Source organism: Peromyscus eremicus, chromosome 4 (genome assembly GCF_949786415.1).
Source record: "Peromyscus eremicus chromosome 4, PerEre_H2_v1, whole genome shotgun sequence".
NCBI lineage: Eukaryota > Metazoa > Chordata > Mammalia > Rodentia > Cricetidae > Peromyscus > Peromyscus eremicus.
The window spans coordinates 126,819,889-126,833,837 of NC_081419.1; the positions used below are offsets into that span (position 1 = coordinate 126,819,889).

Below are 13,949 nucleotides of genomic sequence, written 5' to 3' on the forward strand. Positions count from 1 at the left end.
CGGTTTGTGGCCCCTCCCACATGGTGTTCCCTGGAGGTTGGCCTTGGAGGGATTCTGTAGCAGATGACCCACAAGAGAAGATCACACAGACTTATTTAATACACGTTTTACATTTTCATGGGAACCTTCCTAGGGAAGTGAAAGTGCTAGAAGCTATAAGTACCAAGTGTTTGAGGAAGAGTGGGAAGTTATGGGGAAATTGCTTATTTGATATTTGAGATGGTCCTCATGTATCCCAGTCTGGCCTCCAACTTGACATGTAGCTCAAACTTTTGATCCCCCTACCTCTGCTTCCTGAGGGCTTGGATTATAGGTATGCATCTAGTTTCATGTAGTGCTGGGGAGGAAATCCAGGGTTTCATGCATACTAGCTGAGCACTCCTTCAACTGATTTAAATCCCCAGTGCCTCAGGTCTGTGTAATAACCAGAGGAGACCTAGCCAGCCTGTCTATCCCCATTCCTCTCTGTGTCCGTGGCTTTTCAGAAGTAAGGTTGTAGCTGTGAGTGGTGCATACCTGTAATCCCAGGACTCAGGTGGTAGAGGCAGGAGGAGCCTAAGTTCAGGGTTCCCTTCAGCTACATGATGAGTTGGAGACCAGCCTAGTATACAGGACACCCTGTTTCAGGGGAAAAAATGATAAGATTGCTCCCATCTGGGATCTTATGAAGGAAACAAACTGCTTCTCCAATACCTTCAGCTGAAAATATTCAATAGTCCAAAGTGCCATGCTTTGGAATGGCGTGTCTCAAATTTCATCAACCTCTTCCTTTCCATGCTGTGGCCCTGTCTCTCCTATTGGTGTTCCTCCCTCTAGCACCCTAAGGACAAGGGGTAGTTTCTTGGCTTGCAGTGGTTCTCAACCTTCCTAATATTGTGACCCTTTAATATAATTCCTCATGTTGGGGTGCCCCCCAACCATAAATTTATTTATTTATTTATTTATTTATTTTGGTTTTTCGAGACAGGGTTTCTCTGTGTAGCTTTGCGCCTTTCCTGGATCTCACTTTGTAGCCCAGGCTGGCCTCGAACTCCCGAGTGCTGGGATTAAAGGCGTGCGCCACCACTGCCCGCATAAAATTATTTTTTGTTGTTACTTCATAACTGTAATATTGCCACTGTTATGAATCATAATATAAATATCTGATATGAAGGATATCTGATATGTGACCCCTCTGAAAGGATCATTTGACCCCTAAAGGGGCCGCAACCCACAGGTTGGGAACCACTGGCTTAGTGCGTGGCCCCTCTGCCACCAGGGCTCTTGAGTTGGGCTGCCTTTGGACCCTTTTTCCTTTCCTGGAGCCACCCTGGGTTGGAGCACCAGCATCCAGGGTTGTGTGGACAGGGCGCTAGCTCCTGTGGAGCACAGTTTGGTGAGCCCCATTTGTGATCTGGTGAGAGTAGGCTGTAGGTGGGCCTGTCCTCAGAGAGCCACACCCAGGAAGGCTGTGGAAGAGCAAGATCTAGAGGTTTGTCTTTGCCTCAGGCAGCCTGGAGCTTTAGTTGAGAGGGCAGTTTAATGGAGATCATAGAAGAGTAGCTTGCAAAAAAAATATGGTTGGGAATTAATTGAGGAGTAGCCAATTAAATATGAATAATGAGAGATTTTATAGCTGTAATTTTGACATGAACACTTGGCTTGGTCTTCTGTTTCTTCAGATCTCAAGAATGTTTAAAATCTGGGACACAAAATTCTCAGGAAGTTTTTCCCTTATTTGCTCTAATTTATTTCCACAACTTACAATCCCAGAGGAATCTACAATCTGATGGAGAAAGTAACCAGAATAGCCAAGCAATGTTTAGTTAATTTTATGAGAGGGTGACTCTTAAAAGTCGGCTCACCATTACTGAGTCTGGGTTGAGCACACACCCAACGCACCACCCTCTTTGATCCCTTCACTTTCCAGAAAGGGAGAGGTGCAGTCGCCACACTGATGTGGAAATGGACCTCCCCAAGATGCTCTTCCCAGGGCTGTGTTAGCTTCAGGCCTCATGTCTCTATTCCCCACAGTCTTTGGTCCCGATAGAAAGGTCAGAGTTGAAGTGATGGAGAGAGAGACAGCTGGGAATACTGGTTACCTTCAGTACAGAGAAGTAAGCTGATGGCAGGAGGTAGGGAGACCTACAGTGAGCTAGACACATGTGTCCCTGCTCCTCTGTGGAACTGCATGTGGATTCCCCCTAAGCCTCAGGTCAGCTCATACCTGCTTTCAAGCTTTGGGAAAGGCTCTGGAGGAGGGATGAAAGCATTCGACTTTAAGTTCTATCTCTTCTGGGACTGGGTGGGATGCAGCTCCCTGTAAGTGCGTAATCTCTCAACCTACCGCGATCCAAGATGACATGGGGAAATGTGAGCCTTAACAGCCAGAGAGCTGGCTTGGTTGACACTGGAGCAGGAAAGCAGCCACTAGCAGGGAGCATGGAGGCTTGCTGGGAAGGCTGTGGGGTTGGAGCCTGCAGGGCCAGGCCTGCCCAGGAACTGTCTGCTGTGCTCGGTGTCCTGGCCATGAGGAGTCGGGTGCACCGGGCCCAACTCCTTGATACCCCTTGATCGACTTTTTTCTTGTTCTACTCTCCTCTTCACCTCCGAGCATGAGAGCAATGGTTAAAAAGTGTCATTTCTCAGGTTTCTGTCACAAGCTATACCCTGCTCGCCATCTGTGGGCCATTTTTTTCCTATGAAAAAAGCTCTGAAGATAGACACTCTCTATTTCTGCTCTCCCACTACAAAGTGAGGGACCCGGCTGGCTATTCCAGAGATCAGCTTTGGACTCCATCGCATACTGTTTTGTAGTTGGTTATTTTTCTGGATGGAACCCAGGGCCTCACATATACTAGGCAAACACTCTACCACTGAACCACACACCCTATCCTCCATTGGGGTTCATTGTCTCGTGGCCTTTGTTGATTTAGTTGAAGCCTACTTGGAGAAGGGGCAGAGTCCCATGTTCCCTGGAACTACCTACAGTTTCTTGGTGTGTGTATGTGTGCACACATGCACACTTATGTAGCTGTCCCCACTGACCCTCTGTCCTGCCTCTTCTTTGGCTTGTGGTTCATGCAGATACTTTCTTTCAGAGTTGTATGCTTGCTTCTTACCATTTGTAGGCACCATGGGAGCGAGGTTGTGAAAGTGGCATTTTTAACCCAACGGTTCAAAAAGATGGGGTTTTTCCTGACTGTCACCAAAGACGGGGTCCTGCAGTTCTGGTCCGAGACTTTCTTAATGATGAACTCCTTTCGGGTGAGTGGGACACTCATGGGGTTGGTGGAGAGCCTCTGTTGTGGCACCATGAGTGGTCTTGTCCTTGGCACTTATTATCTGAACAGCCTGGCCTTGAAGCCACAGGGCTTGGGTCAAGGTTCTGATTTAACTATTAGAACCTCACACTTGTCACCTACTAAGCAGAACACTGCTTGGAAGTCTACTAGACACCTCCAAAGCAGTTTGTCCAGGGAGTGTGTCACTGGAGTCCCCATCTCAGTGAGCGTTATCCTCCAGCCTCTGTGCCAGTTCTCAGCAGTCTCTCCTTGCTCTGTCATATCCACACTGTCCCTAAGTCCTGATGATTGAAACCTTTGTCTGGTCCAGGCAGAAAATCATGGTATTTGGGCTCTGGGTCCAACTACCAGGATTAGAGTCCCAGCTAGACCACCCAACAGGTGTGGGATGCTAGCTGAAATGTCTTTGATTCCTTGTATGCCCAAGTAGGCTTGGAGTAGTAGCCCCTCTCAGGGTTGAGGGGCACTTAATGGTATGGGTCATGCTTGAGCAGGTCAAGGCATTCAGCAAGTACAGATGAATATAAGCCAACATCATCATGGGCTTTCTACTATTGGCTCATGGCCTAGTGTAATAAGGAATGACACATTCAGGCAAGTCTGCTGTGCCCTTGATGCTGCCAGGCTAGTGGAGGATCCTGCAGCAAACGAGGAAAGGCCTGCCCTCCAGGGCTCCCCAGCAAGGCTTGCGGAGAAAGAACACTATTGACAGTGTGAAGGGTTTCCCACTTGTGTTTCACACACAGTGCTTTACACTTGCAGCAGGGGGCAGCCCTGTGGGAGGAGAGACCTAGATGGGGCTAGGGTATGTAAAGGTTTCCTGACTCTTCTGGGGGCCTGTGTGTGTGTGTGTGTGTGTGTGTGTGTGTGTGTGTATGTGGTTTCTGTGTCTGTGTGTGTCCACATCTGCATTCCTGTGGTTTCTGGCATACTCTGTCTTCCCTTTCTCCACATGTGTGTGGAAGTAGGTATTGGTTGCCCGATCTCTTCAAGTATGATGAGAAGCCATGAGTGACCTGACTGCTATATGGTCACCTATAATGGCCCCTCAGGAGCCAGAGCTCAGGAGGCTGAAGAGACAGAGAAAGCCTTCCTGGGAAATCTTGAGAGTTCTGGAGATTCTTCCTTAAGGAGCTGATTTGGGTTAGATTGTGAGCCTCTCAGGATCATTGGCCAAGACCCACTGGGGGCTCACTGTTATGCAAGTGGGAAGCTTTGGAGGTGGGCCTGGCCTTAAGTCACCGGGATCATGAAGATGGGTGACTGTTAGGCCCATATTACAGATGAGGGCATAGCCCGGAGGGGTTTAGCCAGGGCTCTGTTTTTAGTGCTCACATGAGGCATGCCAGGACTATGTTTGCTCCGGGGCCTTGTGTGGCAGAAAATGTCCCTGTGACTCTGTACTCTGCTAGCAACCTTCTGTGACCTGAGTCTCTGTTCTTCTTCTGCCAGCTTGCCCAGCCCCAGCCGGCCTGCCACCAGCAGATGTGGGTTGTCGACATGATATGTCTGCACAACATGAACCTCATCGCGGTTGCCTCGACTGAGCAGAAGATAGGTGAGTCCCTGGGGCTCTCCAGGCCTTCTAGTGAGTGGTGGATTTGCACTTGGGACAGACCTGTTGGCTGAGTAAGCATGAGCATGGAGGGGAGCCCTCTGGGAATGTTGGGTGGTGAGGGCCTGTCGAGTGCTGTGTGCTGTAAGAGGCAGTGTTGGTCAATTGTGTCAGTGACTGCTTTGTAGGCAGATGTGCTCAGTGAATACTGAATGTCTACGAGTATTGAACAGTTCAACTTGTAAACCACAGCCCATGCCAGTCTCTCCAGCTTGATTCCACCCTCGTGACCGTCTTCGGCGGTCACTGGGATAACACTGAAGCCTCCTTTTGCTTAGCACATTTCCTCTGAAGGTCCCTGTGGTAGCTACAAATGGGCTTTTAAAATGTCTCCCTGCAGAAAACCTTCACACCCACTCTCCCCACAAAGCACAGATTGGGGGAGGATCCTTAGTGTGGCCCATGAGGTGAGAAAGGTCTGGCCTCTCTCTGCTGCCCACAGATTTCCTTGGATCAGACCCTCCTCCTGTTGTGCTAAGGATGCTGGAACCTTCTCTTGTTGTCTCTGATGGGCACTGTGGGTCAATTTGCATGCTCTACCTTATCTCCCACACCTCTCCCCACCTCAGAGCATCAACTTTTCCTTTGATTCATCACAGTGTTATTTCCTCCAGAGATCTTTCCTTGACCACCTAGTCCAAGTCAGACGCCTCTCAAAAGCACCGCACAGGATAGCCCTCTTCCTTTCAAGCCCTTCAGAGTGTGATCATATATTTGTCAATGAGAGTCTTTGGTGTCTGCCTTCTCCTCTGTCCTGGAGCTCGGGCAGTGGGGACTGCATCTGCTTCACTCACATCTCAGTGCTTGGTGCCACCAAGAGGCTTAGTGGCGCTGGGTAGGGTGGATAAAGGGTCCGACTGATCATTAAGGAGAATGTGTCCCCACAGCCCGTGGTGCAGAACTAAATAGGAGGCTGAAGAGCAGCTGTTCTGAAACAGCCAGTGCCCAGCTTTCAACCCTGGTCCTGCCACTCAGTAGGGGTGTGACTTGGAGCAGCTGCTTAACCTTTGAGGGCCTTAGTCTACCCAGAGGAAGAACAGGGTCAATGCTCTGTAACTCTAGGGTGAGTGTGGGTTAGTGACTGGATGTGCGAGGTGCTTGGCATATGTTAGCCAATGCTGTCCTTATAAAGAGGACAGACTGTGACACTACCAGGGAAGCAAGGGCTTGAGCAGTTAGGAGCTGGCTGCTACCCATGATTCCTAGTGGTCTTCCCTTCACCCTCAGCCCCGAGAGCCTGGCCCCATCTCCTCATGCTATCAAGCTCTGCCGACTGAACAGATGTGGTCTGCTCAGAGCACTTGGTTAAGGCCAGAGTCAGGGGTGAAAAGCCACCAGCATGAACCTTGACCAAGTGGCTCGGCCCAGCTAGCCCTGCTCTGTGACTCATAGCCCTTCTGGGATGACTGGGCCTGTAGAAGCAGACACTTGAGGGCCTGTCCTTAGCCTCCTTAGACTGACTGATTTGAGGCCAGGGCTGCCAGAAGGAGCCAGGCTTCCTAGGGGGCAGGGTTTTAGTCAGTGTCAGCTGGTGTCAGAGCTCCATGGAAGGCTTTTGGGCAGGATGAAAATAATGTTTCTGGCAGGCTGGTTCCAGACAGTGAGGAACGGGTGAACCTGCACAAAGCCGCTCTACAATCTGTTTTCCATATGCACCTGCATGTTGCGAGCTCACTTGGTCTCTGATTTGCTTGGGTTTCCCAGCTCTAGCCCTGATGAGGGGTGGTGAGTGATGGAGAGCAGATCTATCTGTTTCTGTCTGCTCTCAACACCTCCAGGGACACACATGGATGGACTATCGGAAGCCACAGAGGCCAGAAGTTTCCTGCTACCCACATTACCCAGGGTTCAGGACGTGTCCCTTCATTTGTGCATCACAGCCATAGTCACGCAGCAAAGTAGAGTCCTGGGTGCTCTTTTAGGTACTGCGGACCCCACAGGTGCCATGTAGAATATCTCTCTGCCCTTACACAGCCCTCAGGCCAGGCCAGGCCAGGCCAGGCAGTTCCTGCAGTCAAACAAAACAGAAGTGAATCTGAGGCAAAGATAAAGGTGGCGAGGGAGAGTGGCGGGCAGCCATCCAGGTGGGAGAGTGCCCGAGAGTGCCGGTGGGCCTAGCTGAAGAGAAGGAAGCCTTTCTAAGAAGGGGTCACACAGCTCATCTGGAAGGGTTCTGGGGCTATTCAAGGTGGGCAAAGCAGGGAATGGCAGGTCCCAGAAGTATCTGAGGTTGGTGCATCTACAGAGGCAAAAAGCTGGCATGCTTAGAGCCTAGTGGGTGGTCAGGGGCCACAGGCCAGACGGGGGAGACGTGCTCTTCCAGGGATAGAAGATACATTGGGCTGTGGAGGTTCTGATCCTACAGGACTTCATAGGCTGAGGTCTGCACTTGGCTTTTGCTCTGGCTGCAATGGGGGTCAGAGGGTATTCTGCAGCTGGATCTTAGCCTTGTGAATGACTGTGCTTGGATCTGCTGCTCTTGGTTGCTGTTTTGAGTCTGGGTGGGCTCCAGGACCAGAGAGGTGGCAGGGAGTGCTGGGAGGCTGATTGCCACCACCAGATACCTCTGAAGCCTGAGCTATGGCTCTCGGCTCTCCATGTCCCTTTCTTCTCCCTCTCCCAGAGTTCTTTGATGTCAGTAACCACAAATGTGTCCGGGCCTTCACCTTTGTTGACCTGGATAGCTGTGTCATGGCCATGGACTATTGGTAAGTCTCACAGGTGATGGGACAGGGTCTTGGCAGCTACTGCCTCACTGGGAAGGGGGATGGGACCCCAGAGAGGCACCTCGGAGAGCTGGTTCTGAGTTCATTGCCACATCGTCCCTCGCTGCTTCTCTCCTGGGTCTTGCACAGTCACCCCACCCTTAGAGTCGTCCTTCCCCCCTCCTTTCTTACCCCATCAGCCACCAAGTGCTAGCAGAGGCTTGCCCTGCTGCCTGAGGTCTCTGGGGAGAGAGAGTGGTTGAAACAGAAACCTGAAGTTTGGTTCAGTGATGACAAGGATATGCTGGGCAGCTGGCCAGAGGCCCAGAGCAAGGCTGGAAGTCTGTTGGAACTGTCCTTGTCCGTAAGGTGGGCAGGGCCTCGGGGCAATAGGGCAGAAGGCTCCACAGTGAAGGGTTAATAACCTAACAGCCTCAAGCAACCCCACGCAGGAAGATTTGGCACACTGATAATAGCAGCGGGCAGTTAGAAGGAGGAAGGCCAGTGGCAAGGGGTCGACATGTCATTAGGACCTCCCAGGAGGACTCCTGGCAAGGATGCCAGTGTGATAAGGACTCCTTTATGAGCTTGGGAAAGCAGAAAATAGGTCTGTAGACAAAAATCTTCCTACCCCAAAGTTCCCTTTTTTGGCCTATAAAACCCCAAGTCGTTGATGCTCTGGCGTGTAGCCACCTCTCTCACGGCGGAGAGGCTACCTTTTGTTGTGCTGATTAAAGGCAGCCCCTTCTGTAGAGGTCAGTCTCCTCTTTATTTTTCCATCACCTCCATCAATCCCAGTCTGACACGTAGCCCGCTCTGTCTTCATCTTTCCCCAGGTCCGACTATCGCAAAGGTGTGTTCTGCTACGGGGACACCAAGGGCAACGTCGTCATCTTCGTGTCTGACAATGTGGCTGGTGGACTCTTCAATCCACACGTCCTTCCCCGGACCGCCAAATGGGGTAGCTAAAAGACACGGGGACGGGCAGAGGCCTGGGGAGTGGGTAGATGTGGGTGCTGAGTTGAGTAAGTTTCTGAGGCATCCTTACTTGCCTGTCTCTTCACTCTGAGTCTCTGGAGAGGAGGTTCCTTGGAGTTCAGAGGGTGCCCTGCCTCTGAAGGGAAGGGAATAGTGCGGTGGTGACAGGAGAAGGCTAGAGGATCTGAGCTGAGGGACAGCCTTTTGAGGTGAGAACTTTTGCAGGTGAAGACTGAAGGCTGCAGATCTTCCTCAGCTCAGGGAGAGCAAAGTGCTGGGCTGTGACCCTGGGATGTGTCACCTACCTGTCCTCTGAGGTTCAGGATAGTGACTCTTCTATCTGATGACTGTGAGGGCTTCTGCTCTTCCTGGTTTTGAGCTATCTCTGAGTGGGTGAGAGTAGACTGGCAAGGTGGGCTGTGGTGGAGCCCGGAGGACCACCCGGCTTGGCAGCAGCGTGAACCAACACACCCGGCATCAGTTAGCAGCTGTACCCTGACCTCTTGGTGCATCACTTCCCTTCACTTCTACCCACTATGACTGAGTGACTGGTAGCTGCCCATTAAGAGGTTTAGTGAGCTGAAGCTACTCATACACGCCCTGAGGCTGGGGAGTGGCGACTGAGATCTGAAGCCAAACTGCCTGTCCAGAGTCTCCAATTCTCACTCCTTGCTGGGATGTGCCCTGAACTGACTCAGGAAGTCATTTGGAGCTTCTTTGACAAAGGGTGCAAGGTCAACAGAGGCCACGGGCCTGGGGCTTCCTGGGAGACTCACTGGGCCTGGATCAGCTCCAGGATGGAGTGAGCCTTAGGTGTGGTGCTGGGCCTCTACCCGCCCTAGGAGCCTGGACCCTGGGGCCCTGCCTGCCGGGAAACTGACCTCCTTCCCATCCAGGATGACAGAGCAGCCCTTGCTGGGACTTCTAGCTAAGGAGGTCTCCAAGGGTTCCCAGGCTTTGGCAAGAATCCCTGCTAAGTTGGCTTGTTGGTGTTCTGGAAGGGAAGAAACAAGTACTAGTGTCCTGTTTTTTTTTTTTTTTTTTTTTTTGTGTGTGTGTGTCTGTGTGTCCATATGTGTGTGTCTGTGTGTCTCTGTGTGTTTGTAAGGGTCCAAGGAAACCCTGAAGGAGACCCCAGACTCAAATAATATGTTAAAGCAAAGAGCGTTTTTTTAATGCGGGGTTTGTTCACCTGTACAAAATGGGGATGACCCTGAGAGGATCGTGCAGGCTCCTTTTAAGCACAGCTAAGGGGAGGTGCAGGGACAGTGAGGTCATCTCATACATAGTTGGCTAAGCAAGCAGCGGTTACATTAGTATGCTGTTAATTGGTTGAGGTTTAGTCTGATGATTTTTGGACACATTTGCACAAGCTTGGGCAAGTCAGGGCGTGACTCAGGAGGTGGCTGCTGGGTTTGTCCTTGAGACACTGTGGGACTGACTTAGGTCCTGTGCTTGTTCTCTCCCTCGGCCCTGAGTGTGAGGGTCTTGTAGATAAATGGCCCTTTGATGGAAAGGACACCTGTTTGCCCTGCTCAGAGAACTGGAACCGAAATTCAGTTGTGAGGGTGGGGGAGTTTAACCCCTTCTCTGTGTGTGTGTGTGTGTGTGTGTGTGTGTGTGTGTGTGTGTGTGTGTGTGTATGTGTACATGTATGTGTGCTGGGGATTGAACCCAGAGCCTTGAATGTATCAGGCAAGCATTGTAGCACTGAGCTACACTTCTAGCTAGCACCCTACTTTGTCATTGTCCCATCAGCCCCTGGTGGCCGCCTTGTCCTGGTCATGTTTGTGTCATGGTGGTCTCTGTGATGAGTGGCGAATGGAAGAACAAGGCAGGGGATTCACAGGGGTGAGTCCTTCTGGGCCACCCACTAAACTGAAGGCTGGGAACAAGTACGAAGGTATGGCGAGATGGGCAAAGCTAAGAAGTAGGTACCTAGTTCTGGGCGCCCTGACGCCGGTGGCTTAACCTTTCTGTGCCTCAGTCTCCTTATTCAAACGGGAGCAGGGGCAGTCATGCTTAGTGTTTGGCTCTGCTCTAGGATGCCTGGAGTGAGCGAGTGTTAGGTACACAGAAGTGCCAGAGGCCGTGTCTCTCCAGTGGGAAAGAGGGGCAGTAGACATTGTTAGGCTGCAGCTTCCCCGATACCAGCCACAAGCAACATCCCATCTGGCTCAGGACTTCTTTTGCATGTGTGTGTTCGTGTATACGTGTGTACATGTGTTTTCTGGATGCTTATGCGTGTATGTGCACGTGTGTGTGTGGAGGCCAGAGCCCAATGGCAGGCATCATTCCTCAGGGACTGTCCACCTTGTGTTTGGAGACAGGGTCTCTTAGTAGGACCTGGGGCTCACCAAGCTCCAGGAACCCTCCTGTCTCTGCCTCTCCAGCTCTGGGAACAAATGGGCTTTTCACAGGTTCTGGGGATTGAAGTAGGATTCTCCTCCTTGTGTAGCAAGTACTTTACAGACTGAGTTATCTCCCCAACCTGGGGACTTTTTTCTTTTTTTTGGGGGGGGTGGGGGAAGCTTTCTTTTACCCCTGTACAGACCTCACCACTACCCACCCTCTCCAGTGTTTTTCCTCCATGATTCCTGAGAATTGCTTTCAGACCTAAAGCTAAACTGGCCAGCATTTCTGACCTACTTCCTTGAACAGCTCCTGACCCTACAAGCTTTGCCTGGCACCACTGACTCATCCATCTGTATCCGTTTGCTCTCCCTGGGGGTTTGTCAGCTGCTACCTAGGTAGTTTTACAAGGGCAGGGCACTTGGTGTGGGCAGTGCCTGGCATGTAGGAGTTGCTTGCTCATAAAGCACGCATGCACCCTGTACTTCCCGGGACTTTTGCTTTCTGGCCGAGGGGCCATGTATCCTGAGGCATGATATGATGGCAAGTCACCAGTGCATCACTTTTAAAAGTGAATACATTCATTCTCTGGAACGCGCTAATGGGGAGCCACCTTGTTCGGACAGCAGCACTCGGGAGTGTGTAGACACTGGAGCTGGTCACTGTTGCACTCTGGGCTTGCAGAGCCGTGCTGGGCAGCAGGGAAACAGTTGGAAGCATTGCCGAGCTCATGAAGTCACAGGCGGCTCCAATGAGTGGCTGGCTGGTTGGCGTTCTGGGAAGCATGGATGCACATCAGTGAATATGTCTAAGCTGCTAGAGGAGAGGTTGCTAATGCGGACTCTGAATGTTTTCTGTCAGATTTCTGGACCAATGTTTCTTTGCGAAGACTCTTAAATGAGAAGTCCCCTCTGTATAGAAGCTTCCGAATGAAGGTAAGTGTGGCTTTCCTTAGCCTGTAATTATCCACATATGTGCCCTACTCAAAAATAAATGCCTGAAATGGATTTGCCCTCTAGGCTCAGCCTCAGCTCTTAGGGGCTTGGCCTCTAAGGACAGAGTGCAGGAAGCTGTTGTGTCCCATCTACATATCTCTAGGACACAGGTGTGTCCCAGGGCTAGCCCTGTCTTTCTCACTGCCTTCTTGGCTTCCCTGGGGCAGTGAAAAATCATCTTCACTCTGGACAGCCACTGGCTTCCTCTTTGGCTTCCACACTCCCTCTCTCCATGACGCGCTTGCTCAATTTGGCAACCAGAGGAAATCTGCTTTAGAATATAGTCATGTCACCCCAGCAGCTTCTCATCATACTTGAAGCAATCTCAAGTCTTTGACTTGAGTATCAAACACAAGCTAATCAAACCTCTGGCTTACTCCGTGGTTAGCACTCTAATCCCCTAACCGGAGTCAGAGTCTCATGCACTCAAGGCTAGCCTTGAACTTTCTATGTAGCCAAGGGTGACTTTGAGTTTCTGATCTTCTTATCTTCACCTTCCAAGGGCTGGTATTATGGGCATGCGCTATCACATATGTGTTGGGGATTGAACCCGGGGCTTTGTGCTGGGGACTGAACCCAGGCGAACATTCTACCAACTGGGCTACCTCCCCGTCTCCAGCTCTTTTCGACTTTCTTCTTGTTTGTTGCTGAGACAGGCTCCCTTGATTACCCTAGAACTCCCCAAGCCCCTTCTTACCACAGGGCCTTGGCACACGAGGTTCCTCCATGTTGATTTCCTCCACGTTGCAGAGGTCTTCTGCTTGGTTCATCCATCACCCCCTCCCTCCTTCAGGTCCTGAGTAGCTGGCGCCGAATGCCCTGCTGCCGCCGCTGCTGTTAGCTCTGTCCCAACTTTGAATTACCTGTCTATTGCTCTTGTCCTATTGTCCTCACAACAGTGACAGCTCCTCAAGGACAGGGACTTTGTGGGTTGTGCTCTTTGTTCAGTCTCCTGATCCCAACAACAGTGCCCGGGGCCCAGTGACTCCTGGAGGAACAAATGAACGAATGAGGTTCTCAGGGCAGATCTGAGTTGGACACACTTTAGGGACAGGCACGAGACCTCACAGGAAGCAGTACTCACACTACCCACCCTCCCCTCTTCGTCTTCTTTTTCTTTTTTTTTTTTGACTGGGTTCAAGGTTGCTGTCCTTGAACACCTGACTCTCCAACTTCCATCTCCCAAGTGCTGGGATTGCCACATGCACCACCCACCCCGCTTGGCTCCTTCCCCTCTTCTCAGCTGTGGTTATCTCATGAGGATGAAGTTTGCTCCGAAGTTACTCAGCATCCCAGGCCTCATTCAGTGCCTTGGCTTAGATATCATTGTTGTGATAGCTATTAGAGGAAATGGAGACATAGGGCCCAACCCAGGGGCTTGCACATCTAAGGCGGCGCTGAATGAATGTTTGATAGTTGGATCTGTGTGTCCCATCCCTGTTCTTCATTCTTCCCTCATCACTTTCCTTGTCCCAGGGAGGGAAATCTCCAGACTGGGAGCCAAGCACAGATACCAGCCAGGTCCAGAGGACGTGTTAGTTTGCTCTCTGTTACTGGGATAAAGCACTGAGCAAAAGCAACTTGGGGGTGAGAGGGTTTCTTCACAGACCATCATTGAGGGAAGTTAGGGTAGGAACTCAAGCAGGAGCTGTTGCTACAGTCCTAGCAGCGTGTGCATTTTGCCCCTCCAGATCCTGGAAGCTACTGTGTCTGACAAACACAGAGAGTGGTAGTGGGCCCAGAAAAGCAGGCTCTTTGTAGTAGAGGCAGCCAGTAGAGAAGACAGACTAGGGCCTAGACACCCTTTCTCCCTGCTTAGAGGAGTGACATTATAACGAGCCCAGGCCTTTGGCTTCTAAATCCAGGAGACTCTTAGGACACAAGGAATCCAGATGATGGTAGGTTTGGTGTGTTTAAACAGTTTTTGAGACAGGAATGGGCCAGACACCTGGTCATGGGACCTGGATAGGACTGTGGGCCACATCACTTTGCCCAAGCTGTGGTCACTAAGGCAAGGGCC

At 51.1% G+C, this 13,949-nt stretch overlaps 1 protein-coding gene across 1 annotated transcript in view; it reads left to right on the forward strand.

Annotated features, from left to right (window-relative positions):
• The window catches only part of Efcab8 (EF-hand calcium binding domain 8), a 74,291-nt gene that overhangs the window by 10,158 nt on the left and 50,184 nt on the right, over positions 1 to 13,949 (forward strand). The window contains exons 6-10 of the mRNA XM_059261675.1: positions 3,111 to 3,246; positions 4,737 to 4,842; positions 7,523 to 7,607; positions 8,441 to 8,565; positions 11,796 to 11,869. Of these exons, the coding sequence (XP_059117658.1) occupies positions 3,111 to 3,246; positions 4,737 to 4,842; positions 7,523 to 7,607; positions 8,441 to 8,565; positions 11,796 to 11,869 (526 nt within the window). The remainder of the gene's footprint in view (positions 1 to 3,110; positions 3,247 to 4,736; positions 4,843 to 7,522; positions 7,608 to 8,440; positions 8,566 to 11,795; positions 11,870 to 13,949) is intronic.